Source organism: Dama dama, chromosome 5, assembly GCF_033118175.1.
Source record: "Dama dama isolate Ldn47 chromosome 5, ASM3311817v1, whole genome shotgun sequence".
NCBI classification, from domain to species: Eukaryota; Metazoa; Chordata; class Mammalia; order Artiodactyla; family Cervidae; genus Dama; species Dama dama.
In genome coordinates, this window is record NC_083685.1 from 104,699,825 (window position 1) to 104,726,841 (window position 27,017).

Below are 27,017 nucleotides of genomic sequence, written 5' to 3' on the forward strand. Positions count from 1 at the left end.
GAAAGAAAACAAAACCTCAGGCAGCCTGAGGGGAGGAGGAGGGACACGGGTCTTCTCCTCGGGTGACTCTGTGAGGCCCTCGACCAACTGGGAAGGTGAAGACCACGCCAGGAAACCCTATCACCCACGGGAAGGTGAGGGCCATGGTGGGGCTGCCACACTTCCTGTGATGAGAGGACAGTCCCTGCCCCCAGTGGGGCCCAGGTGACCGCACACAGGCACAGGCTGCCGCCTCCACCACCCTGGCCCTGAGCACCGGGTCTAGCTCCTCCAGCTCCTACCCAGCATGAGCGTCCGGCTGGAACACAGAATGGGGGGAGCTTGTTGCCACACAGAGCATGCAGGCAGGTCACATGAGCACACACACAACCCCCCTCCTGTCAACCATGCCGTTAAGCCTTGAAACCAAGTGGGGCTGGTGCTACTACTGAATATGGCTAGGCAGGACCCACACAAGGTGGGTGCCCAAAAGACTTCAAATAGCCTTTTTATGGAGAAATTCTCTGATTTATTCCAAGAATCCACATAATTGAGAAACTCTGCTCTGATCTCACACCGATTCAGAAGTCACTGGGCCTCCCCTGCTGTCCAAGTTTTAGAACACAGGGGAGCAGAGCAGTAACAAAAGTGTCTGGCAGGGGACTCCCAGCCTGGACACAGGCCAGGCACGGCCATGGCCCCCCAGACCTCCCCATGCCCCTCAGGGACCCCAGGCTCCAGGGACACTCAGGTGCCCATAGGCATCCACCTGCAGCAAGAGTGCGGGTCCAGGGCACACATGCTGTGAGCCCAGGGCTGACATCCCCAACCTGTCTCAGGACAGGCCTGTGCCCAAATGCCATGGTGCTGAGCAAAGCATCCCGCCCTCCCGTCTCTGACCCACAAAACCAGGCTGCAGGGCTGAAGCCCCGTCCCGTGCAGGCTCCTAGGCTCCTTCCCAGGGATCTGTGGGGCTCATCAGCAGGAGGGGTTGGAGCCTCCTGGAGTGAGTCCAGGGCCCTGGAACAAGCACCCTGTTCTTCCCAGACTCAAATGCTTCTCCACAGTCCACAAGAGAACCCACAGGCACCGACCCTCTCCCTCTCAGGATAGGAAGCCTGGAGCACATCAATGCCGATGCCCTCCTGCTTAAACTTCCCAACAGTGGGAGAAGGAGGAAAACCTCCAGAGAGAAGGGGCTTGACAGCAAGGTTCTCTGCCTCATTCTCTGCTTGCAAAGACTTCCCTGCCCAACAAGGCCTGTGAGAAGCTGAGGCCTAGCGGGCTGATGGGGCCTCGTCTAAGGACAGACGCACTCACTTATTGCTCTCCTCCTGGAAACTCTCAACCAAGGGCTTGGAGGTGTGCACTTCCCGGGCCCTGCGCTGACCCGGTGACATTTTAAGGCCCACCTTTACGATCTGTCCCCGCCTCACCTCCTCTAGGTCCAGTTCTCCTGCCCCACCCCCACCCCTGGAGCCCCGCCACCACCGCTGGCTCTCCTGGCATCTACACGTGGTTCCTGACAGCAGGTGTCTGCCCCCAGCAAGACCTCAGAGAAGCCTCTCATGGAGGCCTGGGAACACCCGAGTTCTCCAGATCCATTAGCTGCCTGAGGACGCAGAGGACGGGGAGGGAGAGGTGCTACCAGCAGACGCCACCCAGCCACAAAGGCGTGTACCCTGGAGACGTGTGTTCTGCACTGCCCCCACCCTCCCGGGTCTCCTGGACCCATCAGGACCCTGCAGTGGGGACTGTCACCACTGCAGAAAATAATTTCAAAAACAAGGAAACATACACAACTGGAGTCCCTGCTGTTGTCCATACTACTGTCAAAATGGTTCTAAAATTTGTTTCTTTTAAAAAACACAGAAAATACACACTTTTAAAAATCTGGATGTACTATTTCAAAACGTTCATCTCTTAATTAGATGACACATGTCCCTAAACCTGAGAGGAAGGGGCTCCTTTGGGGAAGCGGGCCTTTGTTTGACAGCAGAGCCAGACCCTCCCCCACCTCACCCCTGCAGCGAGACAGGAGGGCTGCGGGAAGACAGACCATGAAGCTGCAGTCCCGTCCAGGGCATCCAGTATTCATGCTCATCCTGAAAAGCACTGCTCCTTTCCCCACACCACTGAGAACGTGGAGATGTAGTGAGGCTACAGAAGTGACCACAGTCAGCTAGCAGGCGGAGCTGGAAGTCAACCCACACACAACCACCCAGGTGTTTTCTGACAAACTGCTTGAGGACCGGCCAATTCAGTTTCATTTCATTCTGACGGGTTCCAAGAGGAGAAAGCGCAGCCTAAAACAAGCCGTGAGCCTGGGCAGCCTGTGCTGGTGCTGTGCTCTTCCTGGCCAGACTGATGGCGCTTCGGACAGCTTGGACCTTGAGGCAGAGTCCCTCCAGGAAGCAGGGACACAGGTCTCCAGGCTAACTGGCCATCACCCTACATCCAGGACACTGCAGGGCAGTGGCAGAGCCTGGCCAGCATCACTGGAGGGCCTCTTTAGGAACTGAACGTTAGGGTCCCTTCAAAACTCCTTCGCTAAAGCCCTACCCCTCAATGAGATGGTGCCGGGAGGCGGTGCCTCTGCGAGGTCCTCTCTGCTCTCTGCCATGTGAGGACACAGGGGCAGTCTGGGACCTGGAAGACAGCTCTCACCAGAACCCGACCATGCTGCACGCAGATTTTGGACTTGAGAAATAAACCATGTTGTTTGTTAAGCCACAGCAGCCCAGATGGAGCAGGTCAGCCCCTACTGCAGCACCCCTGAGGACAGGTGCCCCTGCAGAAGGACATCCACTCTGCCCTCTACTGAGGGCTGTGCAACAGGCTGGCAGCAGGGACGTGATGCCCAGCGGGAGTAACTCTGAGCAAGGAAACCAGAAAGGGCATCTCACCATTTAAACCCCAGAGGTTCACATCAGAGAATTTTTTGAATTGTTGGATTATCACCTCATCTTTGGGCTGTCCTGTTCTCGCAAAATCTGTACAATGAGTATGTTACTTTTATGATTGGGAAAAACAGTTGTAACAGCAAACAGCTTTTGTGGCATTTGCTCTCCTGCATATGACCACTCCCCTTGGTTTCAAGATCCAATCCAGTCTTTACATATTTTTAATTGTCTATATTTTAGCCACAGATTTGCTTCATTTTAAGAAATCTTAATCAGCAAATTCAAAGTTACAAGAAAAGCAAATGCAGGAGCAACTTTTTACACTAGGGTACAGGGCAGTGGGTTTAGGCTTCCCTGTGGGAACCAGTGAAGGCGCAGTCTGGGATAGCAAGGGAAGAGAGGACGTCCATTCTTCCTGTGGCTGGTGGTGGGCGGGCGGCGGTGGTGGTGTCCTGTCCTCCCACGACTGGGCAGGAGCTTGGAAAGAAAGGGCCTGTGAGGAAGAGGATGGAAGACAGGGAGGGCTGAGAAGCAAATGGCTTTCAGCTGGCCCCAAGCTTGCAAGGCTTGTGCCTTTGACATGGCTATTTTTGGGTTTCTGAGTGGGGAGAAAAAAAGAAATTCTTCCCATCACTGCCGAACTTGGCAGCCCCTTTGCCCTGGCTCCCCTCCCTACCCCTCCCCCCTACACAGCCCCTCTGGGATGGAGGAGGCCCACCCTGGAGTACTTCTCTCCCCCAGCCACCCCTTACTACCCCCATGCTCTGAGGAGGATCGGGAGGCCTCACCCACTTGCCTGTCTCTTTCTATGGCGCTGGGAAAATGGGGGAATAAATGAAGCCTCAATTAGGCACGCATCCAGGGTTTGGGGGTGGGGGGAGGGGCCAAGGCTCCAGCCCAATCCAGGAATGCCTGAGAAAGCTGCAGGAGCCTCCGCAGCCTCCCAGGGTGGAGGCTTCCCACAGACTCCTTTTTGGTCCACACTGACCAGGCGGGCAGGGGCCTGGGAGCCCGGCCTCACTCCCACAGCAACTCACTGCAGGAGGCCCGCCGGCTGCAGAAGGCTGGCTCCTGTCCCCCCCTTTCTTCCTCTCTGGTGTCCTTCCCAGAGCAGGAGGCAGGACCCTCAGAGTGTGGACCCAAACCCAGGCGGGTGGCAGCCCTCCAGGCCGAACAAAGGCAGTTTTCCCCTTTTAACTGTGGAAACCCGGCATTTCTTACTTATTCCACTCTGAGCCTGGAAAGAGCAATGAAACGGAGATCTTATTTCTTCCCCGGGGGAGCAGTGGGGGGAGTGAGGCAGATTCTGGAGGGAGGAGACTGGAGACTGGGCAGGAAGAAACGCTGTACCTTCCCCGGGGGGAGCGGTGGGGGAGTGAGGCAGATTCTGGAGGGAGGAGACTGGAGACTGGGCAGGAAGACGCTCTGCACGGATATTTTTAGAGCATGGGAATTAAGCAAGCAGGGCCACTGTGGGGCCGGAAGCCTTTGTCTCCATCCAACTCTGAAAGGCCAGTGGGCGACAGAGAGAAGGGCCTGGGGTGACGCGCGGCAGGGAGGGTGCAGCGGACTCCAGGGAAAAGGAAGCCAGCAGGAGCAGAGGGCTCTGCGGCCCCCTCCCACCCCACCCCACCCCTTCAGGCTGCTGCCACGCTTTATAAGCCAAAGCCGGGCAGACGTCATGGCCACACAGCAGCTTTGTGGCACGGAACAGTGGTGCCCAGCTCCCGGCAGGGCCACCGCCTGCTCCAGTCCCCTAGCTCTCAGAAGCATGGGGAGGTGCAAGAGGCTGAGGTGTGATGCCAACCACTCCAACCTCCTTTGCTGCTGGTTCCGGTCTGACTGTAGAGGAATGAAATGGAAACTAAAATAAGGCTTTCCAGTTACCATCGAGGTTCCAATGCATCAGGCTGTCTCAGTTCTTCAAGACTACAAATATGGTCTAACCGTCTGTGAGGTGCCTCACTCAGAAAGCACCCCTCTACAACCTCCAGGACAACCACACAAATCTGGGGGATCCAGGCATGGAGGGAGGAAAATAGAGAGGACACCCTCCTCCCAGCTGAGGAGCACAGAGTTTCCAGAGCACAATCGGGCAGTAACTATCAACTGCCTCAAGACAGTTCACAGCCTGGACCCAGCAACTCTGCTTCTGGGAATGTCGGCTGAACCATTATACTGAGAGAGAAGGAAAGGAATAGAGTAGGGAAGAAAGAAAGAAAGAAAAAAAAGAAAACACTCAAAGCGACTTGAACGTCTGCAGTAATGGAACAGAGTAAACACAGCTACCTGGTGACCTAACAGGTAGCTGTTCAAGACTGTGCTTCAAAGGGTGACATAGGGAACCATTAGAATAGCTTCATTAAATACAACAATGTTACTTTTGGGCCTCACTTAAGTATACAACTACACATCCTAGGAGGACACACAAACCATGACATCTGCACATTTTTACCTAGGGTCATAGGGCAACATTGTTTTCTACATGCTTTTTACTGTTTCCCAAATTTTTCACCATGAAATATTTATTTCTGGCTTTGGGGGTCAGAAACCCCTCTTTCTTTAGTCTCATCTTCTACCACCATCCGTGTGCTTTGACCAATCCTGAACACCCACCTCCGGAGTGCTCTGAGTCTGTCCCTCCCCAGGGCGATCCAGAGCTTGCGGGGAGCACTTCTGGGGCCAAGCAGGGCATGTCTGTCTCAGCGCTGTGCCCCCGTGCCGGCTAACCCTCCTGCCTGATGATATAGGCTATGAGGTCCTGGAGGGCAGGACTCTTCCCCATCTTCATTTTTCCAACTCCCAGTCTGCCCACGGCACACAGCAAGTGAATGAATGAATCAACCTCTCCTGGCTCCCTCAGGCTGCAGGGAGCATCGTGAGGAAAACACAGGGTATGGAAGAAGGAAACAACCGTGTGCGCAGCCCCGGAGCAAGGACAGGCCAGCACCGCACATCCCCACGGTCCTTCTCAAGGCAGCCGGAGTATCGGTTACAGAACCTGCCCAGCCCTGACAACAAGGGTCTTATTGTTGGTGCAAGTAGGTGCCTCGGCCCAGTCAGTCAAGGGCCTTATTCACCAAAGGGAGATTAGACGGACTGTCTCCCTCTTACTTTCCTGGAACAGCGGTCATCGTTAACCCTTTGGTTTCTAACCAGAGAATCAAAAATTTCATCTTGATCCAAAAACTCCTGAGCCAGAAGAACTGTTTCTAACAGATGAAAAGTATCTCTTCCTCATAAAAGGCACTGCAGCCTTAATTCAGGAGATGAACACACACACCTGCAGCAGGCACACTTACGCTCACTCTCAAAGACATCACACCAGGCACACAAGCTGTGCAGACCCAGGGCAACAACCTGCCCCACAGACAATCTAGGAGAGGACAGAGGAGCGGGGCTCACAAGGGGGATGCCCAGGGTGGACACTGACTCCTGAAATCCGTGAGGGGCCTCCAGTCAAACACAGCCAAAATCTCACAGCTACGCACTCAAGTTGCTGATAAAACTCTAATAAAAATGACCACAGATTTTTAAAAGGTATAACTCTCAAACACAAAAAACAGGAGAGAGCAACAGATGTGGGATAGTAAATAAATTGTGCACACCTGGAGAGGGACCCGGGGGAGCAGACTCACGCAGTCCCAGAGTTCCTCACGCTTAGGGCTGGTCCAGCACCTCCGCTGACCTCAGAGGCGAGACGAGCAGGAGGGCTGGGCAGCCCCCGTTCAAGGAGCACCAGCCCACAGGGTGGGGCCCCATGGGCAGCATCCACAAGGTGCTCTCTGAAGAGGTTATGGACTCGGAGCAGGAAGCACCATGGCGGGGTGTGGGGGGTGTGTGTGGGGGGGGGGGTGCATGGCGGGGGGGGGGGGGCGGCGGCAGAGGCGGGTGGAGGGCAGGAGGTGGAAGATTGCATGAAAGTCATCATCCTGAAAGCTGAGGCTGCCCCAGACAGGAGAGGGGGGAGGACCTGGATCTGGGGGCTCTCCAGTTTGCAGCCTGACTGTCCTAAGACAAGGCCAGCCAATCACCACATAAGCCCTGCACACACATAACCTCGTTCTTCAATACAAATGTACAGCTAAAGGTCACACTCATTTGAGAAAGCCCAAGACCAAAACAGGCAGGGAGGGAACTAAGAAGAAAGCAAGTCAGACCAAAGACAGAACAGAATTTCAAAATAACTGGAATTATAAGAGACAGTACTGAGTCCATGAAACTGGAATAAGATGCTATAAAAAGGGATACACAGAGAACAAGAAATGAGCCCCAAGAAACTTAAGCATCACAGCTGACATAAGAACCAGAATAGAACAAAACAGGATCACTGGGATCAGAAATAGAAGGGTTTACAGCAAGGTTAATGAGATCTCAGGAACAACAAAGCCATGCAAAAAAAAAAAATAATAATAAAATTAGAGACTGTCCAAAGGAACCAACAGCCAAATAACAGGAGCTCTGAGAATAAAGACCAGGGAAGATGAAATAAAAGAAATTACCAGAGGAAAAAAAAAAATACAAGAAAACTCCTGGACCAGAAGAACTGAACTTTCCTCATTGAAAGGCACACAGGCTTCTGGCTCAATGAGAGAAAACAGGCCCACAACAAAGCACAGCCCATGAAATTCTGGAGCCCAGGGGCTCATGAGCAGCCCCTCAGAGTTTCCAGAGAGAAAATGCCCTTCGTTCACCACGGGCTCAGGAACCATACGTGAACCTGACAATGGTGCCTTCACAACTCCAAGGGAAAAATGTTTCCAGCCTGACATTCTATAACCAGTCCAGCTGCCAATCGAGAGTATAGGCAAGAAAGGCATTTTTAGACATGCAAGGTCTCAAAACTCTTTCCCTTGTGCCATTCTCAAGAGGCTTTACCAAGTAGAGAAGCAAACCAAAAAGAGATCAACCTAAAACACTCAGAGAAGCCTGAAGGGAACCCCAGGTCAAGAGCTGAGCAGCAGGCCTGGAGAAGAGCCAGGCCAAATGGGACAAGCAGAGAGCAGTCTCCATGAGGGATGTGACCATGAAAAAAAGAAGACTCTGACCGAAGGACTTGCCCACACTAAGGAGAACTTTGTAGTTCTGTCAGGAAGTGTAAAGTTCAATTAAGGTTAGTTAAATATAAATCAAAATGAATGGGGGAGGGCAACCATAAACTTCAAGAGAAACCAAGTGTGGAAGGAAACACAGCCATGGTCATTACATGGCTTGAGTGGCAGTTTTCACAGGGTCAGAATAACATAAACATTACTGATCTAGCCCTCCATTTAATACCTTACATGGGCTGGCTTATCAGACTGTTTGTATTGCCTGTTTCCCAGGAAAGTAAAAAAAAAAAAAAAAAAAACCGTCAGGCAGGGAGGGCTGGGCCCATGATGGGGTCCCAAGAAGTCAGGGAGCAGGGCTGAGCCCTGGAGGACTCTGCAGCCTGGCCTCGAGCCACCTGGCCCTGCATAGGCATGTGAGGGGGCACCATGGGTGCACACACGCACACACTGATACCAGTCACTTGGCTTTGTTTCTTGGACCCCAAATGTTTCCTGTTGCTGACTCTCATAAAATGACTCTTTTTTGACAGTTCTCTCCCTACTGCTACTTAATTTGCTCCCTAACCAATTATTCCAAGCTGATCCCTTTCCTAAAACCCAAAGTCACTCCTGTCCCTGCAGGAGGGCCAGACCCCCCCAGCCCATTAACGCAGACACTCACCCTCCAGACCAGAGTCGCAGCGCCACAGAAGTCCACCCACAGCTCTAAGGACCTCCACCAAGGATGCCCACCACAGCCCAGTCTCAGCTGCTACCCCTGCACAGAGTGAGGTCCCCAGAAATCCCTCCACCATCTCACAGAACTGCTGCTCCAACCATCCCATGACCCCCTCCATCACTGTAAGAGCCGTGCACATGCAGAGGGCTGGCAGGGGCCCCAAGTGGACAGGAGGACGTAAAATCACCTGCAGCCCCTCTGCTCACAAGCCATGGGTGTCCCCTTAACAGATGTGGGCACACCGGGGGAGTCGGAAAGAGGACCGTGCTTCTCATTAGGCTTGAGGGCACCAGACACCGTCGGGAGCTCATCTCTACCCTGCTGCCCATGACTGAGCACGTGGGTAACTGGGAAGGGATGAAGGCACACAGGATGGTCCCAGTGACACGGAAAGGCACTCGCTGGGCCACCAGTCCCCAGGTCCTCTCAGTAGAGTCTGAAAGTCAAAAGAGGGAGGATTCCGGGGCAGGGAGGGCAGGGAGAGGCTTCTTAAATGCTTACGACAGACATGCCAGAGTCAAAGGGGGTGGCAGACTGATCTCCACCCCTGGGTCAGCTGACAGGTGCCGGGCTTCTCCTACACCTACATGCATAGTTTAAGGTTCTGTCTATGCAGGCAAATAGCAGGCTCTCCCTTGAAGCACTCACTGCCTTGTGCAGGAAGACTCACATGGAAATCTGCATCCTAGGGACCAGGAACAGAGGAAGGAGACCCCCCATGGGAGTGGTGCCTATGTCCTCTCTTGGTTCTTTGAATGATTCAAGGTTACCTGCAGAGCATTCCCACCCCACCTGGCAGGGATGCATGTGCTCCTTTCTATCTGAGCCTCTGCACCCACTCATTCCTGCATGTTCTCCTCTAACTTCTTTGCTCTATGAGGCACTGGCAGCACAGAGCATCCATCCCGCCCCAGATTCAGGCCCCGTGGAAGCAGCAAGCCCTTCCCTTCAGGACCAGGTGACCCCATACCTACTGGTGGATTTCCCCAGCCATAAACGGACTTCTAGACCCGGTCATTCTTGAAACTCCTCTGCTGTAACTCCCAGGAGTCTGCTCTGTTCTTCATTCCAAACAGCCCCATAAGTAACCACTGGTGGCCTCCACCTCCCAGCTGTTCCACACTGAGAAATGCCACAAAGGCCAGCAGGTAGAGTGGTAAATGACAACAAAAAGCCACCAGAAGCAGAACGTTATACTTTCCATTAGACACGAGGCTCATACATCTTAACAAGCCTGTGTCCCAGGCTTCTTCCTCCACTCAGTGAGAAGGGCCTACAGTCTGGCCACCAGTCTCCAGGGCACACCTGTACCAAAGGATGCTTCACTCTAATGGGTGCAGCCTTCTGTGTCCCAGGGAGTCATACTTGAGGAAGGAAGGTGTGTGACACTTCTGAGTGCCACTGCTGACCCCTGATCTTTGGACAACAGGGCTTGGTTGGGAGGAGTTCCCAGTCCCAGCTGGGTTCATCATGCCCTTTCCTGTCACCCACTGTAACATTTCCAAGTAACCTGAAGCTGACCCAAGGATAGTCCAAGGCAAGGCAGCCTGCAGAAAGCCCAGAGGCAGAGCCCTTTACAGACTATATTTCATCCCCAATGCACTTATACTTAAGAGTCATTAAGGAATTAACTGTGACAACATCCCTCCCAGAGAGGTGGAAATGATGTGTAGCTGTCACGATTAAGTAAAGACAGGACAAGGATATCAGCTGCAGCCCTCAAGTCTAAAAATGAAAGCAGGCAGGGATGCAACGCCTCAACCCTGGAGTCACCTTCTTGACATCTGGCTGGGGCCTGGCTCCTGAGCGTTCCTGCTGAGCTGTCCTGCAGCAGCCCCTCCCCGCCCCCCAGCTGCTCTCCCCTTCACCCAGCCCCTGCAGAGGCCTCGGAGCTCACAGAATTGGGGGGGGGGGGGGGGGGCGGAAAGGGGGAGGGAGGGTGGCTGTTCACACTGGTAAAGCACTCAGACTTTGGCAAATGTTTTTTAAGTTCATTATTTTGGAAAAATAATTAACTGGCGGACACGGAAGAGGTGGTGCAGGCTTGCTCATGCAGGCTGCAGGCTGGGCCTTGAGGCACCAGGGTGATTCTGTCTGGGGAGGTCTGTCCAGTCCAGCCAGGGCTGCTGGGGGAGTGGGGGTGGTGAAGGAAGGGTGGGATCATGCACAGCTTCAACTGAAGTAGCACCAGACTGTGTCAGTTTAAAGCTCCCATTACGTTTCTGTGCAGAATTCCATGGGGAAGACAGAGGTCACCAGCCTGCCTGTGACAGCACCGGGAGAGCCCTGTGGGACGTGGAGCACCCACAGGGCTGGGGCGGCCCCCGCTCCTTCACAGCCCCCATCCTGCTCACAGGCTGACATAGGGATGAAAATACTTCCAAGTTTAAAGTTATTTTTTAAAACTGCCATTTTTACCACAGCAACCACAGGACTGAGGAGGGACAGCTGAGCAGAGGAGGGAAGGAAAGCAGTCCGAGGTCACTGTGGGTCCAACAGCCTCTGAGGTCATGTGGAGGGCAAACCGGCCACTTCCTCAGAGAGGGGGCACTGGAGGAAACCCTCCAGGTACAGACTCCACACCAATGCCCTCTCCCTGCCCGCCTCGGGCCCCCCGACACAGCAGGTCTGCCTCCGTGCCCTGGAAGCTGAACCCAGGTGGAAAAGTACGAAGGTCAAAGCCAGGTCAAACGCTTGGAAGGTTTACAAATAAATCTAAAGACATGAGACTGATTCATAAAGCATCAGACGGGGGTCACAGGAAGCTTCTCTGCCTCTTGGAGGCACAGGGTGAACTCTTCACTGCAATTTCCACACAACTCTGAATGTACATTCACACACCCAACTGCAAGCCTGAAGAGAGCCTAGTTGAAGGAGCTGGAAGGCACACGGAAAACCACCAGAGCTCCCATCTGTGGCCACAGACAAACCCGAGGGTGGGCTGGAGGCCAAGAGCCCAGCCCGCCTGCTCGCAGGGGCCAGGTGCGGCCGAGCCGCCCACCACTAGACGCAGCAGCAGCAGTGGCGGGGCCACCGGGCAAAGGACACGCCCTTCTCCCAGAAGGCATCTCACCAGCTCACAAACTCCCTGTTCTGACTCTCGCAAGTTTAGTGATGCCACCATCTCTTGGGGCCTCAGTTTCTTCTGTGAAATGGAAGGGCAGTACCTGTCAAGCAGGAACTGGAGCGAACATCACGTTAGAGGAGGTGCCTGAAGATCAGCCATAGAGCACCAGACTGAGCACATGGCACCCCTGCAACCCCTACGACCAGCAGGGTGGTGGCCAAGGCCCCCACTCCTTCCAGAAAGCTTCTCTGACTCCACAATGCACCCACTGCCCTGAAGAAGGTGTGCGCTGGGGTTCAGCTTTGTATTTAATATTCACATGGGTCCCAACGAGTTGTGTGCTTCACCATGAAAGGGACCCTCTTACGGCCACATGTCCTCCCGCCACAGCTCTTTACTGTGGACGTGACGGCCACCGTGGTTACCAGTGAATCAGAATAGTCAGTCTGCCTGGGAAAGCTCCAGGCGGGGGGTCAGGGGGCGGGGGGAGGGCCAGCACTTAGAGCAGGGATGCTCTGTTGCCTATACCTCTTCACATCACAGGGCTGGCTACTGAAACTGTGGGCCCTGGGCCCTGCAATCTGCAGGCCCTGATGCAGGGGTATGATGGAGACTGGGCTGCAGAGGAGCGTCTCCACGGGCAGCAGGCCAAGCTGAGTCCCTCCCCATTCTCCCCTGGGGCCCAAGCTCATGGAAAACCAAGTAGGCAAAGGTCCTGGGATCAAGCATCCTCTAGGACTGTCCTAAGGAAGAAAACTGTAAAGGAGGCAGACCCACAACCCAGCATTTCTCAGTTCCTCTGAGGAGTGCTCAGACCAAGCCCACCGCCTCGCCTGTGAGCACAGAGCCCGAGGTGACTCCTCTGGCTGGAGTGCCTTGCCCAGGGGACTGATGAGCCCACAGGTGCCCTCCAACAAGGGACGTGAGGGCTACCAGAGCTCTCCCCACTACATGACTGGGGTGTGACACGCACTGAAGAGCCAGCAGCACGGCCCCCGTGAAGGAGGCTCGGCATAGCTCTGGTCTGGGCTGCCTTTCCAGGAATCTTAGGGCACATGGTGGGAGGGCTCCACACACCTGCCATGGAAGCATGGGCACAGCCTCTCCACAGGTTTCACAGAGGAGAGATCCATGGTCAGTTCACTTCAGAGCAGAGTTAACTGCATCAGACCTTCCACGATAAGATTCTATCATATGCTCCGACATGAATGAACCTTGAGGACATATGCTAAGTGAAATAAGCCAGACACACAAGGACAAGTACCATGACCCCACTTACAGGAGGTCCCTGGAGTCCTCAAATCCAGAGGCACAGGAAGTAGAAGGGTGTGTGGGGCGGGTTTGATGGGGTCAGAGCTTTGGCCCAGGAAGATGGAAAGAGCTCCAGAGAGGGGTGGAGGGATGGTGGTGGTGGGCACACACCAGTGTCAGTGTGCTGAATGCCGCTGAGCTGTAGTTGTTAAAGTGGTACATTTTGTTGCATATATTTTACCATAGTTTAAAAGCAAACAACAACAACAAGTATTTTTGCCTGGCTTCCAGGAGGAAAAGGAAGGGAAAATGAAATCAAGAGACAGGCTGCCAGAGCTCGTTGGTCACAGGTTCCCCCCGCCCCAAGTCTCCCTGCCCAGTGACTTCACCTGAGACTGGGGGCTGCTTCCCCTCTGGATGGGGAGCTCCCCCAGGAAAGCCTTCTAGTGACCCCAGCACCACAGCTCAAGGGCAGAGACGCAGGAACAGCAGAGCACAGGGTTTGCAGAAACAAAGGCAGAGGAGAGGGGGAGCCGTCTGGGCTTCCAGACTCTTCACTCTGTCCTCTCCACAAGAACCAGAGGCCCAGCCCAACTGCTCAGGCTCCCACTTGTCTGTGAGGCTGCCCTGAGCCCACCTCACCTCTGCTTGCGTTTGGAAAATTTTTTTTCCTTTTTTGGGCAATTTGCCTCTCCTCCACACCCACCAGTTACAGGGTATGTGGGTGTATCGAGAAAGAAATTTCCCAAAAAAGGAAAAGTGATCCCGAAGGTTAGTCCCATCTCAGAGCTGCCTGGAAGAGAAAGGCAACAGTCACCTCTGGAGTCAAACTAGCCTGAGGCCCCAGACCCAGCAGGAGACCCCACACAGAAAGGTGTCTCCAAGCAGCCCTCCATGGACCAAAGCCCCCTCCCACTCGGAGTCCCCACCTGTGCTCTGAGCCCTCTGGAGTGTGTTCTCTCTCTGCTGAGGAACTACTAAGAGCTTCAAGGCAGAACACACCTAATCCTTCCCCCAGGAGTACCCAGGTCCCACCCTCCTCCCCATGCTTAACAAAAGTCCTGCAGCAATGCAATTACAAAATTGATGATTTCAACTCAACAATTTTGACAGGACCTGTGCTCCCCAGACCCCAGGTGAGACAGTACAGAGAGGGGGACCAAGAACTATCGGGGGCCTAGGGACGCAGGACAAAAGGCCAGTTGGTTAGACCACATTTAGGCAAATGAAAACAAATAGTAATATTATAAATGTAAAAGCCCAAGTAACAATTTGAAACAAACTGCGACTAAGTGTTAAGGGTCTAGCCATAAAACACTGTAATTTATTACATGCAATAGATTAGCAGGGGAGGGATGGGGCAAAACTAAACTTGGCAAGGGTGGCAGATTAGCAGTTCGTCTGATCTCGGAGGCCTGGCTAGTGCTCGGACGTGGAGCTGCTGCTCTCGGAGACCAATACCCAGATGACCGTTACACAGGCCGGGGTGGGGATGGGGTCTGACTGCCCTGAGCAGCCGCGAGAAGTGGTGCCCGTCTGCTCCCTGGCTGTGAGCCTCACGGGCAGCTCTGCCGGCCCTGCAGCTAGCTGCCTGATGTACAGGACCCCCACAGCAGGGACAAGCCCAGGACCACTCCACTGGCACAGATCGTCCCAGCCGGCAGGCTACCCCGCCCCGTCACCTCCCCCATTCCCAGGAAATCTCATGGGGAAGTCCTTCCGAACCTTGTAGAAACAGAGATGATAGCAAGTCAAACATGCCTAAATCTCTTTAAAAAAACTTAAGTAAGCCACTGACCAGGTCACACAGGGTCTCTGGGCCGGCACTGGCTGTGGGGCCGTCCTGGGCCCTGCACTCTGTCTGGCGGCACGTGGCCTCCATGAGGTCCAGCAGCACCCAGGCACCGCTGAGACTCAGGACGGCAGCTCTGACGTGCAGCCCCAGAGGCCTTGCACGGCAACTTCGGCACAATGGTCACCCGCTCCAGGTGGAGGCGGGAGTCAGCTGTGAAGAACAGGGCCTGACACAGACCACAGGGTGGCAGAGACTGCTCCAGCCCTGCAAGCCCCACAGTGCCAGCCTCCAGAGGCTTTCTCAGAACACCCACCATGGGGGCTTTCCTAAGGCAACAGGGAAACATGCCACTTTACAGGTGTTTCAACACAACGGCTACCGCTCCCTGACACAGAAACGAAGCTCCTTTACCCCTGGAGGGGCCGTGCGCCTGCACCAAGAGCAGCGCCGGTCAACCTCTTCGCCCACGAGCAGGGCCAACTCCTCCACTCGGCACCCACCGCCCTCCCCACAGCCCTGCTTTTCCAGGGTTTCCTTCTTCTTGAGTGCAGGACACCCCACCTCTGCCCAAGCATCGCAGGACAGGCAGGCGCGGGGAGAGAGGAGGGCGCAGGGGGCCATGCAGGACCAGCTCTCAGACCAGTGTGCGCTGTGTGTCTACCCAGCAGCCGCCCTCAGGCTGCGCAGCTGAGCTCAAGAGACTGCGGCCTGTACCAAACCCCAGCTGGACCTAAAGAAAGATTTCCTGATCAAGATCATCAGTTTCCAGACTGAGTCCAGAACTGTTTTTCAGGATGGTTCATGGCGCAGTCCTGCCCAGATGTCATCCAGTGAACTCCGAGGCCCCTTCCCCACCCTCAGTCTTTGCAGGACTTCAGAGCAGTTAGCCAGGAACAAGGAGGACAAAGGAACCCCCATGCATCGAGCCCAGCTCCCACCTCAGGGCGCCTGCCGGGGTGATGGCCAGATCGGGAGAACACACAGGGCAGTGCAGTCACCAAACGACATGTGTCCAGATGAATCCACTCGCTTGCTGCTGCCTCCAGCAAATTCTACCCTACCCCAACCCTCACAGTGCCACCAACCCAGTACCTTCTGCTGCTCTGGACACAGATGTGCCCACAGCAAAGCCCCTGCAGCCCATCCTTGTTGACAAATCCTCATCAGAAAGAAAGAAGAAGAAAATTCTTTTTTAGAAGGACACAAGGCACTAGTCAACACAGAACAAAGTATCATACCTATCAATTGCATCCTTAGATATCAGACCCATTAACATGTCCCGTAAACAAAATGGTGACCACACGGCATCACAATGATGAGGACCCCCCACGTGGAAACAGCACTGATGACCTGGTCATGTACTCGCTGTGACAACCACCAAAAATTCACCAGACTGCAGCGTCCTCTGCTCACACTCCTGTAGTAAGCAGATGCACTCTGAAAGGGTGGAGTCCACCATGCTACACGTGTGAATGGATATTCCCAAACCATCCCAATTAAAAACGCTGTACACACACACTCACACATTCCAAAGGAACAGGAAAAGGTACTCAATTTTGGAATTCATACTTCAGATTAGTTAGGAGAGACCGTCTCCTTTAGAGAAAAGGACAGGAGACAAAATGAGTGGAAAAGAAAAGTCAGAATATTCCACCAGGTTGGTAAATATCCCTCCAGCTCAGGAAGCGGGAAGCAAACCAGGCAGGTGGCAGGACAGGACGGGGCCTGTACACCCCAACTTAGTGACGGGAACACCAACCCCGTGGCCAGGAGGCCTCTGAACAATAAATGGGATGAGCGACACCAATCACAGTCACAGATCTGAGAGGAACCCTGGGCCAGGGCAGGGGGGCCTGCAGAGCCCAGCGGGCACAGGCCCGCCCAGGGCCACCCCACCTGCCCTGCAGCCCCTCCACTTCTAACTGAGGGGCTCCTTCTCCCTGAACAGAAAGGACCTCCTCCCTCACTACTGACTCTCACCCGTGGCCACAGAAGGTGCCTCAAAGCAAAGGTCAGGGCTGTTAAATGCCGCTGCAGCTAGCTTCCACAGTGCTTCAAAACTCCAGGCTTCGGCGCAGAAGCCGCGGTGAGAGCACACAGCGAAGAGGCCTGGGGGGCTGGGGCGGGGCGGGGGGACACTCACCATCTCGTCCAGGGCGTAGCGCAAGAGGCCGTGCTCGTAGAGGATGAAGAACCGGCGCTGCCATTTCTGCAACGCAACACACAGGGGTTGGGAGGGTTCTGGCCTGCCTCCTCATGCGGGGTCCCTGCACCTGACAGGCCTGCCGCTAAGGTCCAATGCTGGGGCCGCGGGGGTGGAAGAGCAGGGCCTCGTCAGCCAGGACTGGGCCAGCGAGAGGCCCCAACCACCCAGCAAGTCTCCAGTTACTGAGGCTGAAAAAGCCGCCTGGTCTGTTTCAATTTGCGAGCTCCTCCTGAGCAGGAGTCATGCCCGGATCAACTTTCTCTATTCCTCATGTACCCAGCACAGAGCTTATTACACAATACGTGTGAATTCATAATTTGTTGAACTACCTGACCTGATTATGGGATAATCTGAGAATTGCTAGGCACTGATTCCCCACTTCTGAAAAATCTGGAAAAGTGATATAAAAGGGTTGTTCCAGTGAGCCACAGGGAGTGTAAGGAAGGGGAAAGTGAGCCAGGCTCCAAGATTCACTGAGCAAGAGAGAAGTAACAAAAATCAAAACTGAGGAGGGGCAACCAGTGGGAACAGTTCTGATATCTAGGAAGGGACTGACCAGAAAAAGGGGCCCCTCTCTGCCCTCTACCCAAAGGCCAGGCCACCGGGGCTGAGGGAGGTCCAATAGCACTGACGTGGGGAATAGAGAGGCCCTTCATTTGAATGTGTGGCGGCAGGGGGCATGTCTAGAACGTGAGACTGTTGGTCCCCAAATCTCAGAGCTCGTCATGAAGACCCATGATCTATCTTCAACATTTTCACAAGTCCAACAAAATTCATACTTCTGCTGGCAATAAGGCCACAAGAATGAACTAAAAAAAAAAGAATGAACTAAAATATCATGGCTCTTTGCTTTGGACCAGAATTATATCATTTATAATAATGATTTTCCCATCAGAAGCTGGAAATGGCAATTCTATGTGACCTAAATACAAAACAGGAGAAACGGCTGCCCCCCAGTTACTGTAGCCACTGAACACAGTAGCCCCCGTGGTCTTCACAGGGCACTCACATGGCCTTGCAAGAGGGCCTGCACCCTTCCCGAGAAATATTCCCAAGGCTTCTGATGGTTGTTTTTAAAATGAAAACCCATTCCAGAGGAAGCTTGAAGACCCCAGATACAAGGCATGTTCTACGGGTACCACAGCCCCATCCCAGAGACACTCAGGATGGGGCAGCAGAGACCCAGAGGCAAGGAAGAGGCCCTCCGCGATCAGGGGCTGGCAGGGGTGGGTGGCAGTCCCCGGAGGAGCATGCATGGAAGAGGAAAGCGAGCTTTAACTGGAGCCAAATCCAAGGGGATCCCCGACAAAGGAATAAGCACTGACTGGGGTGCTGCTGGTCTGACATCTCCCTGCTCCTCTCAGACCTGCTTGAGCAGCAGCCTGTGTTCCGCAGGACCCGCCCCCAGGGGCTGGGTGCCCAGCAGAGATGGGACAGAAGCCAAGTGGGCCCTGGAGGCCGCCTCCCTTCACTCGTGCTCATCTGCTGAGCCCCCAGCTGGGGAGGAAAGGAGGGGAAGATGGGGCTGCAGGAGCAGGACGCCAGCACTGAAGGAACTGGGAGCCTAAAGAGCAGAATGCAAACATGTGCTGAAATGCCCTCTAACCTTTTCCATGTAACTGTTTCTAGAGCTGACCCACAGAACAGGTAGCGTTCTGAATGAAGGGCAAGGTGCAACTATGTGTAATCAGGCTGTTCCTGTGGGCTCTGCAAGCTCACTGAGTAAGGGTTTCCTGTGGCTCCTACCATCCTAGGACCCACAGCTCACCTCCCTCCTCCCATGGTCCATCTGCCTCAGAGGGCCCTCTCTGGTGAGTCCTCCCCCAAGAATTCACTCTGAAGTCCTTACCCGAGACCGGTGCACTGGGTTGTCGAAGTCCGTCCCATCTGGAGCCAGGAGCAGCCAGCCGCCGTAAATGGGCTTTGCCTAGAGGAGAGAAGGAGGGCCGGTCATCAGTGACCTTGGACAGGTTCAACGGGCAAGCTAATGCCAAGCTGACAAGTGCCCGCTGGAAGAGAATCCACCTCCGCTCCACACCCTCCATGCATGCGCCCACTCCCAGCAGGAGACACACTGGGGAGCAAGAGGCTCCAGCAGGCCTGGAGCACCTGGTATGGAGACAGGAAAACGAAACCTAGCGGGAGTCTGGACAAATGGAGAATAGAAGACTCCTAAGAGCAGACACCACCCTGCAAGTTCCTGATCAACCCACCAGGGTCACTTTCTTCATCACCACGTGAGTACCAGGCACCAGGGATAGCCTGTGATCAGCATGGCCAAAGGCCCTCATCCTGAGGGTACAAAGCCTGGGAGCAGAGACACTGCTTCAGCCATCACCACAAGCACTGGCCAGAGAATCATCAACTCACCGGTTGCATGACCTTGGGCTGAAAACCTTCCCAGTTTCTATCTTCATATGCAAAAGGTGTGTGTAACAATAATTGTATCTGCACCTCACAAATCTTATGTGAGGACTGATGAAACACAGCTCAGCACAGGAAAGAAAATGGCAAGAAAAAAAAAAAAAGAAAATGGCAAGACTGCTGGGAAAACAGTCTGGCCGTTCCTCAAAAGGTTACACTTAGAATCCCTATGGCTCAGAATTCCACTCCTAGGTGTACACATACCGAAGAAAACTGAAAGCAAGTGCTCAAGTAAAAACCTGCATGTGAATGTTCACAGCAGGACTATTCACAATTGCCAAAAGGTAGGGACAACCCCAGTGTCCATCAGCAGATGGATGGAAAATTTGGCCCATGCATTCAACGAAACGGCATTCAGTGATAAAAAAGGCATGAAGTGCTGACACGTTCGTTGCAACATGGCTGAACCTTAAAGACCTTATGCTAAGTGAAGAAGAGACACAAATGACCGCAAGTTACATGATTCCACCTGTATGAAAGGTCCAGAATAAGGAAATCCTCCACAGAAAGAGGAGGCAGATGAGTGGCTGCCAGGATGTCGAGGGAGCAGGAAATGGGGAGTGGATGATAACAGGTGTGGGATTTCTTTGGGGGTGATGAAAATGCTCTGGAATTAGATAGTGGGGTTATTTGCATGAACTTGTGAGTATGGTAAAAATTACTAAATTGTATGCTTTAAAAGGGCTTCCCTGATGGCTCTGTCAATGAAATAACAGAGAATTCTTCTGTCAAGAGAATTCTTGACAAGAATTCTGTCAATGCAGGAGACCAGTTCAATCCCTGGTCCGGGAAGATCCCTTAGAGAAGGAAATGGCAGCCCACTCCATATTCTTGCCTGGAGAACCCTATGGACAGAGGAGCCTGGCAGGCTACAGTCCGTGGGGTCACAAAAGAGTTGGACACAACTTAGCAACTGAACAACAAATGCTTTTAAAAACTGAATTTTATGATATGTCAATTATCTCAAAAATTGTATAAGAGGGGTTAAAAAAAAAAAACCGAGTACAGTGTCTGGCCTAAAAAGCCTTAATAAATGATGGCTAGTTTTGTATTTCTTACATCCAAAGAGTGCCCCCTCCCCCGAAACCCTGGCAGTAGGAGTTCAACAGGAGTTAAAGGATGAAGACAGACACTCAGACTCCACCTCCCTTTTTGGCCACACCAGACCTGAAAAAGGGCGGCTGAGGCACAATCAGCAAAACAAATCAAAACCCAAACCCTCTGCCTGCTGTTTACACACAGACTATCCCTGAGAGAGCCTTAGGGTCCTCTTAGCATGCGCTTTACTCAACATTTCCAAACTGGAAGGCCCTGTCACATCACCTCATTTTGAAAAGCTGTAGAATCTGTGACTCGCAGAGGGCAGAACACTTGCCCGAGGTCACAGAGCATGTGGGGTGAGCATGTCTAGGCTCCCACAGGGCCTTGAGACCCAGGGAAAGCACTGGCTTCTCCCCGTGAACAGAAAGAGGGGTTTCGGGCATGGGGTATGGAGTAGGCTGAAGGAAGGAAGCAAGACTGACTTTGATGAAACATGAGTAGGTGCTGGCAGGGAACCAGGAGTTAGAGGGACATGGCCCAGAAGGACCATGGAGTATGTGGGATGACATACTGCCTGGGAAAGCAGAAGCAAAGAGAACAGAGGTCTGTTTTCTCAGCAAGAACCAGAGGCACCCAGCCATCCCCCAGGCAGACAAGCACACTGGGTCTCTCTCTGCCCCACTTGGAGATGCACACACAGGACAGAGGGGTTGGCACTGGAGAATGACCCCTTGTACCCCAGCCAGGTGACTCCCCACCATGGCCACGGGGCCTGCAGGTCTCTGACCTGTGACATCAGGAGGTTAGAGCCCAAGGCCTTGTCTCCTCAGTTTCTGTCTGGCTTCGATCACATACCACCCTCCTCTTTTCTGGCTCCAGGGCTTTGGGGTGACCACATTGTCAGCTACACCTACCTGTCCTCTCCTCAAAAGGGCAGTGAGAGACATGGGCTTGGCCAGGTCCCTCAGAATTTGGCCTGAAAGCAGCATCATTATTCACTCAACAAACACCTCCTCGGCGAGCCTACCAGCACCCACCTCATCTCGTGTGACTTCCTTATACGAATCACCCCAAAGCAGACCCCACCCAGGTGAGTAGGTCGTCCTGAAAGGTGTGAAGGCTGGGCCAGTGGAGGGCATGGGGCAAGAGACAAGGCCTCCAGCAGCCCGGGAAGTGGGCAGTGTTCTGCAGGAGCGTTTATCAAGGCAAACCCTACTGACAAAGGGCAGAGGGGGTTGCCCAAGACAGAGGGGGCGGACGGGCTGCGGGGGGTGATGGCTACAGCGTATAGGGTTCCTTTTGGGGAGGATGAAAGCATTCTAAAACTGACTGTGATAATAGTTGCACATCTCTGGGAATACATTAAATCACTGAACTGCACAGTTTAAATAAGTCAACTATATATGGTAGGTGAGTTTCATCTCAATATTAAGTTATTAAAAAAAAAAATCATTTACCAAGGCCTATGTCAGGCAGTGGGAAAACAGAGATAAATAAGAAACTGCTCTCCCTCCATGGGTTCACAGTCCAGAGCAAGCAAACAGGGAACAAATGACTTGTGAGGAGGCAGTGGTCAGGGAGGGGAGCACTGATGATCATCGGCACCGCTGAAGCAAGGACAGAGGCAGGAGCCTATTCACCAATGGGGTTGGTTTGGCTGCCACCCTCCCTCAACTCGTCAGCGCTTCTCACTGAGGGCTCCAGATCAGGAACCCCTTCCACAAGCCTGGAAAGCCGCACCCAGGGACACACGCTCTGAGCCTCCTGCTCCTCAGGGAACCTCAAGCTAGACATGTCCACCTGTCTTCAGTCCACAAGAAGGGTGCCCCAGACATGCAGCTGCTGCCCCCACTATTTCTCAAAGGGTCTAAAGATGGCAACAGCCAACCCGGCCATGCCAGGGAGTCCAGAAGCGCCCCACACAGCCTCTGTCCCCACAGAGGAGGTTTACAAGCCACAAGCCAGAGATTTGTAGGGCAGCATCCCTCCCGTTCTCGCCTCACCTCCCCTGGGAGCCCCCAATGACCTGACATACAGACTCTGGTGACCCCAAAGGCAGCTGGCACAGGAAGTGGGCTCTAGAAACTCCTAGTGGCCCGTAGTTTTGTTGCTATTTTCTGCCTGGGTGACTGGGGTTTACTTTAAGGGGCAGGGGGACAGGAGAAGCAGGTAACTCTTCTTGATACTGAGGGCCCAAAGGATGGGACTTTGGAGTTCTGCTTCAAGCAGGCCACTGGGAAGAAGCCCACTGGTCCAGTGCCTATGCAAAAGTCACCATCTGGGACCACCTGTTGGGCCTCTCTCCCTTCCATTAAACTCAGCCCTGCCTCACACACCAATAAACCAGAGGCTGCACTTCCGCTGACCTCTGCAAAGAGGCTGCTTGCTGGTGGCTGGGGCATCCTCCTCAGCCCAAAGCCCTTTCGAAAATGCTCACTTGACATTTCTGCTTCAAGATGGGGTGGATGTAACGTCCCTATGCTTCCCACTAAGCACAACTAAAAGCCTGGACACTGCATGTTAGACAAACCTAAGGAGACTTGAAAAGCGGGAGAGAAGACTGCAGAGGGGCTGGGTACTCAGGAGTCGAGGTACCACCGGGAGCTGTGCAGCCTGGGTTTCTTTTGGCCTCACTGTCCCAGATTGGGGTCTGGAGGAGAGGCCATACGGAAGCGCCAAGAGGCACAGGCAGAAAAAGCCCCAGAAAAGGCTCTCCCTAGTCAAAGAACCAGGGAAGGGACGACTTGGCAAAACAGAGAACTCTTACAGAGTAACCAGCCTACCCCAGCCGGACAGAAAAGACACCGCCACACTCCCACCCTCCCCCAGCAGAGGCCAGACTTCCAGAGACTTCCTACTCAGTAGGGCGAGGTGTTGGGACAGCAGGCAGGGGCCTGGGACTGCCCTGCCCACCCAGCAGTAAAGGTCCCCTCCCCCTCCCTGATATCCGAGGAGGACACTTAAGGGGCTGCACCCCGCCCCCTATGGCAGCAACCACGCACCTCCTGCCTCAAGTGTCCACGGAGCCCAGTGAGGAGCCAGACTCCTACCTCCACCGAGAGGCAGGAGGCAGCAGTGCTAGAAAAACTGCCCCTGCTGGGCAGTGCTAGAAAAACCCGACTGAAAGAGAAAGGTCAAACACAGCCCAAAGTCACTGAGCATGACACAAAACTGTCCAGGGTGAAAAATCACCATGATACCAAGAACCAGGAAGGTCGATGCCAACACCAGGTGTCAGGCATGTCGGAATTATCTGATGGAGGTTTAAAGCTGCCATGCTACATGGTTCAACAAAAAATTATGAACATGCTTGGAATACATGAAAACACGAGAGCCTGAGCAAAGAAACAGAAGCTGTAAAAGCCAGGTGAAAATTCTGAAACTGAAAAATATAATAACTAAATCAAAAGCTCAATGGATGGGCTCAAAAAGCAGAAAGATGGGAACAATGGAATGAATCAGTGAGCTGGAAAACAAAAGAACAGAATTGCAGAGAAAACACAGAGAAGGCAGACTGAAGAATGAGAGAACAGAGTCTTTAGGGAACCTGCGGGGCTGCAACAAGAGATTCAACTGTGTCATCAGCATCCCAGAAGGAGAGAACGATTAAAATACTAGGACTTCCCTGGTGGTCCAGCAGCTAAGATTCTGAGCTCCCAATGCAGGGGGCCCAGGTTCGATACCTGGTCAGGGAACTAGATCCCACATGCCACACCAACAAAGATCGAAGATCCCACGTGCTGCAACTAAGACTCGGCACAGCAAAACAAATATTTTCTAAAAGTACTACTTACAATCATTGAAAGAAAAAAAAAATGAAATACTAGACTTCCCTGCTGGTTCAGTAGATAAGAACCCACCTGCCAATGCAGGAAACATGGGTTTGATACCTGGTCTGGGAAGATTCCACATGCCACAGGGCAACTAAGACCACACTCCACAACTACTGAGTCCACATGCTGCAACTGCACACCCAGAGCCGGTGCTCTGCAACAAGAGAAGCCACAGTAATGAGAAGCCCAAGCACTGCAAGGAACAGTAGCCCCTGCTCGCCGCAACTGGAGAAAGCCAGGGCACAGCACTGAAGACCCAGTGCAGCCATAAATAAGTAAACAAACATCCAACTACAACATAACCTAGGAATCGCATTCCTGGGCATTTATTCCAGAGAAATAAAAGCTTACACTTCACAAAAACTGTACATGAGTGGTTACTGTCTCTTTATTTATAAAGGCCAAGAAAAACCTGGAAGCAATGCAGATGTCCTTCAGCGAATGAGTGGTTAATCCGTGCACACCATGGAATACTAATGAGCAATTAAAAGGAAGCAACTGGTGACATACGCAACTTGGATGAGTCTCCAGAGAATTAGGGTGAGTGGAAAAGTCAACCCTTAGGTTACGTGATGTACAATTCCACTGACAAAACATGGCTGAAATGTGGACTTTCTAGACATGGAGACAGACTTGCAGCTGCCAGGAGTTAAGGAGGCAGCAGAGGTAAGAGGACAGGAGGACTGTGACAATGTCCTGTAATGTTATTAATATAAGATGCAGCCACTGGGGGAAACTGGGTAAAGAATACACAGGATCTCTCTGGATTGTATCTTACAACTGCATGCAAAACTATAATGATCTCAAAATAAAAATTTTAATTAAAAAATAATAAAAAACCAAAAACCTATTACTTTAGGATACTTGTTCCACACACACAGGCATATGCCTTCCGGACGAGGACCCACTGCAACCCAAGAGCAAAGAGGCTTAGCCGTGAAGGCTTCTGCAGTCCACAGGGGCCAGCCCCAGGCCAAGCAGCCTGCCATAGCCTCAGCTGCACTGCGTGAGCTCACTGGCCTGGCCACCAGCTTCTCCTGAAGCCACAGGCACACGCAGTTTCTGAAGGCTGCAGACTGGACCACGAGAGCTTCTTCATCCCCTCCTCCCACACCACCCTCGGGGCAGGTCTGGGTTACATCAAGCCAAGTGGGCGGGGTGGGCTACAGGCAGGGAAGGAGCAGGCACCCAGCCTGCCTTACAGAGCATCACCCAGCTGCTACCCTGATGCTGCCCAGACACATCCAGGCCTCTGGACACAGCTGCGTAATCACAACCAGCCCCACGGTGCCAGGCATTACATGCTGGGCTCTCAGCTCTACGGGGCCCATCTGAGGCTCAAAGAAAGGAGGCATATATGACAGACTGCTGACAGGCTGTGAAGCTCACTCTTCTGTCCCCTCAGATTCACCTGCCCCAGAGTGCGAGGGGCCCTGAGAAAAGCAGACACATCACACAGTATGGTACCCACAGAAACGTGGGTACCCACCCCTGTCATCCTAAAAGCCCTACACACAAGCACCTCTCCTCCATGGACAGGAGTAACCCCTTGTCTCTACTCAGGTCCCTTCAAGTAGAGTAACCAACCCAGAGCCAGCTGCTTACTGAGAACTTACTAGGGCTCCCCTCCTCCAAGCTGTGCCCATACTCACACCTCCCGTGAACAGAAAACTGTCTTCTGGCCTCGGGGCTCTGCACACACAGGCCTCTGCAGAGAGAAAACCCCACCCTGCAGCCACGCCCTGCTTACCCCCAGGCCGTTCTCCAAGCTCCGCCCACCCACCCCCCATCTCCAGCCCTCCTGCTTTCACATCCTGCCTTTGTCCAGCAAGGTGCCCAGTGCAAAGTAGGGCTGCCTGACACGTGAGTCAGTGGACACACTGAGGCAGCACTCAGCTGCTCCACGCTTGTCCTCCAGGTGCTACTGCAAGGCCTCTGAGTCAGGACAGGGTGAGCCCAGGCCACACCTCTACCTTCCACACACAGAGCCCGGTCACCAGGAAGAACCTGTCCATCCCCAACACCGAGGGACAAGCTGAGCGCTGAGCAGCACGTGGACAGGCTGGCCTCCAACTGTCCTCCCTTTCCTGAATCCAATCCCCACCAACACAGCATGCGCCATGGTGGCCCCGATAGAAAGCACGGACGACGCAGGAAAGCCGGCACTCTCAGAGCAGCCAGGTGGCCACACGTGGAGAGAACCCGTCTCGCTGCTCCTCCCTGGTAATACCACAGCCAGACATGGAGCCTAAAGAGACGACAGAGAGCAGCAAACTGGTGTGGGTTTGGAGCTCAAGCCAAAGGGGGCAGAGCTTAGGGACCAGCAGTGTTCAGGGGAACGAACCCCAGAGTGGACCTGGTACGTGAGATGGTCCCAGAACAGCATGGAAGGAGGGACTATAGAGCATTCAAGGCCAGCCCAGAGGGGACCCCAGGATGCCTGACTCTGAGGTGGGGCAAAGCATGCAAACCCCACAAAGTCACCCTCACACAAGGCTGGACATGTCAACTCCAAGCACAGTGACCAGCCTCATGAAAGTTCTTCAAGGAGAGCAGTCCCACACAGCCTTGAGGAAAGACCCACACTGTGGGGGCCAGCGTTCCAGCTCGGGGACACTCCTGGGCCAAGCTGGAGGATGAGGAGCTGCACAGAGGCCGGAGGTGAGGATCTAGTGAATGCTCCGAGGATGGGGTGTCAGTAGACTGAAGCTAAGGAGTTCTAAGGTTGGCTCCCTGCTCTTCTTTTCCC

At 53.6% G+C, this 27,017-nt stretch overlaps 1 protein-coding gene across 3 annotated transcripts in view; it reads right to left on the reverse strand.

The window, feature by feature from the left end:
* The window catches only part of MPRIP (myosin phosphatase Rho interacting protein), a 90,220-nt gene that overhangs the window by 48,568 nt on the left and 14,635 nt on the right, over positions 1–27,017 (reverse strand). For all 3 annotated transcript variants that reach the window (XM_061143680.1, XM_061143678.1, XM_061143679.1), the window contains exons 2-3: positions 18,820–18,897; positions 16,908–16,973 (exon numbers count right to left, since the gene is read on the reverse strand). In XM_061143680.1, coding sequence (XP_060999663.1) covers positions 16,908–16,973; positions 18,820–18,897 — 144 coding nt within the window. The remainder of the gene's footprint in view (positions 1–16,907; positions 16,974–18,819; positions 18,898–27,017) is intronic.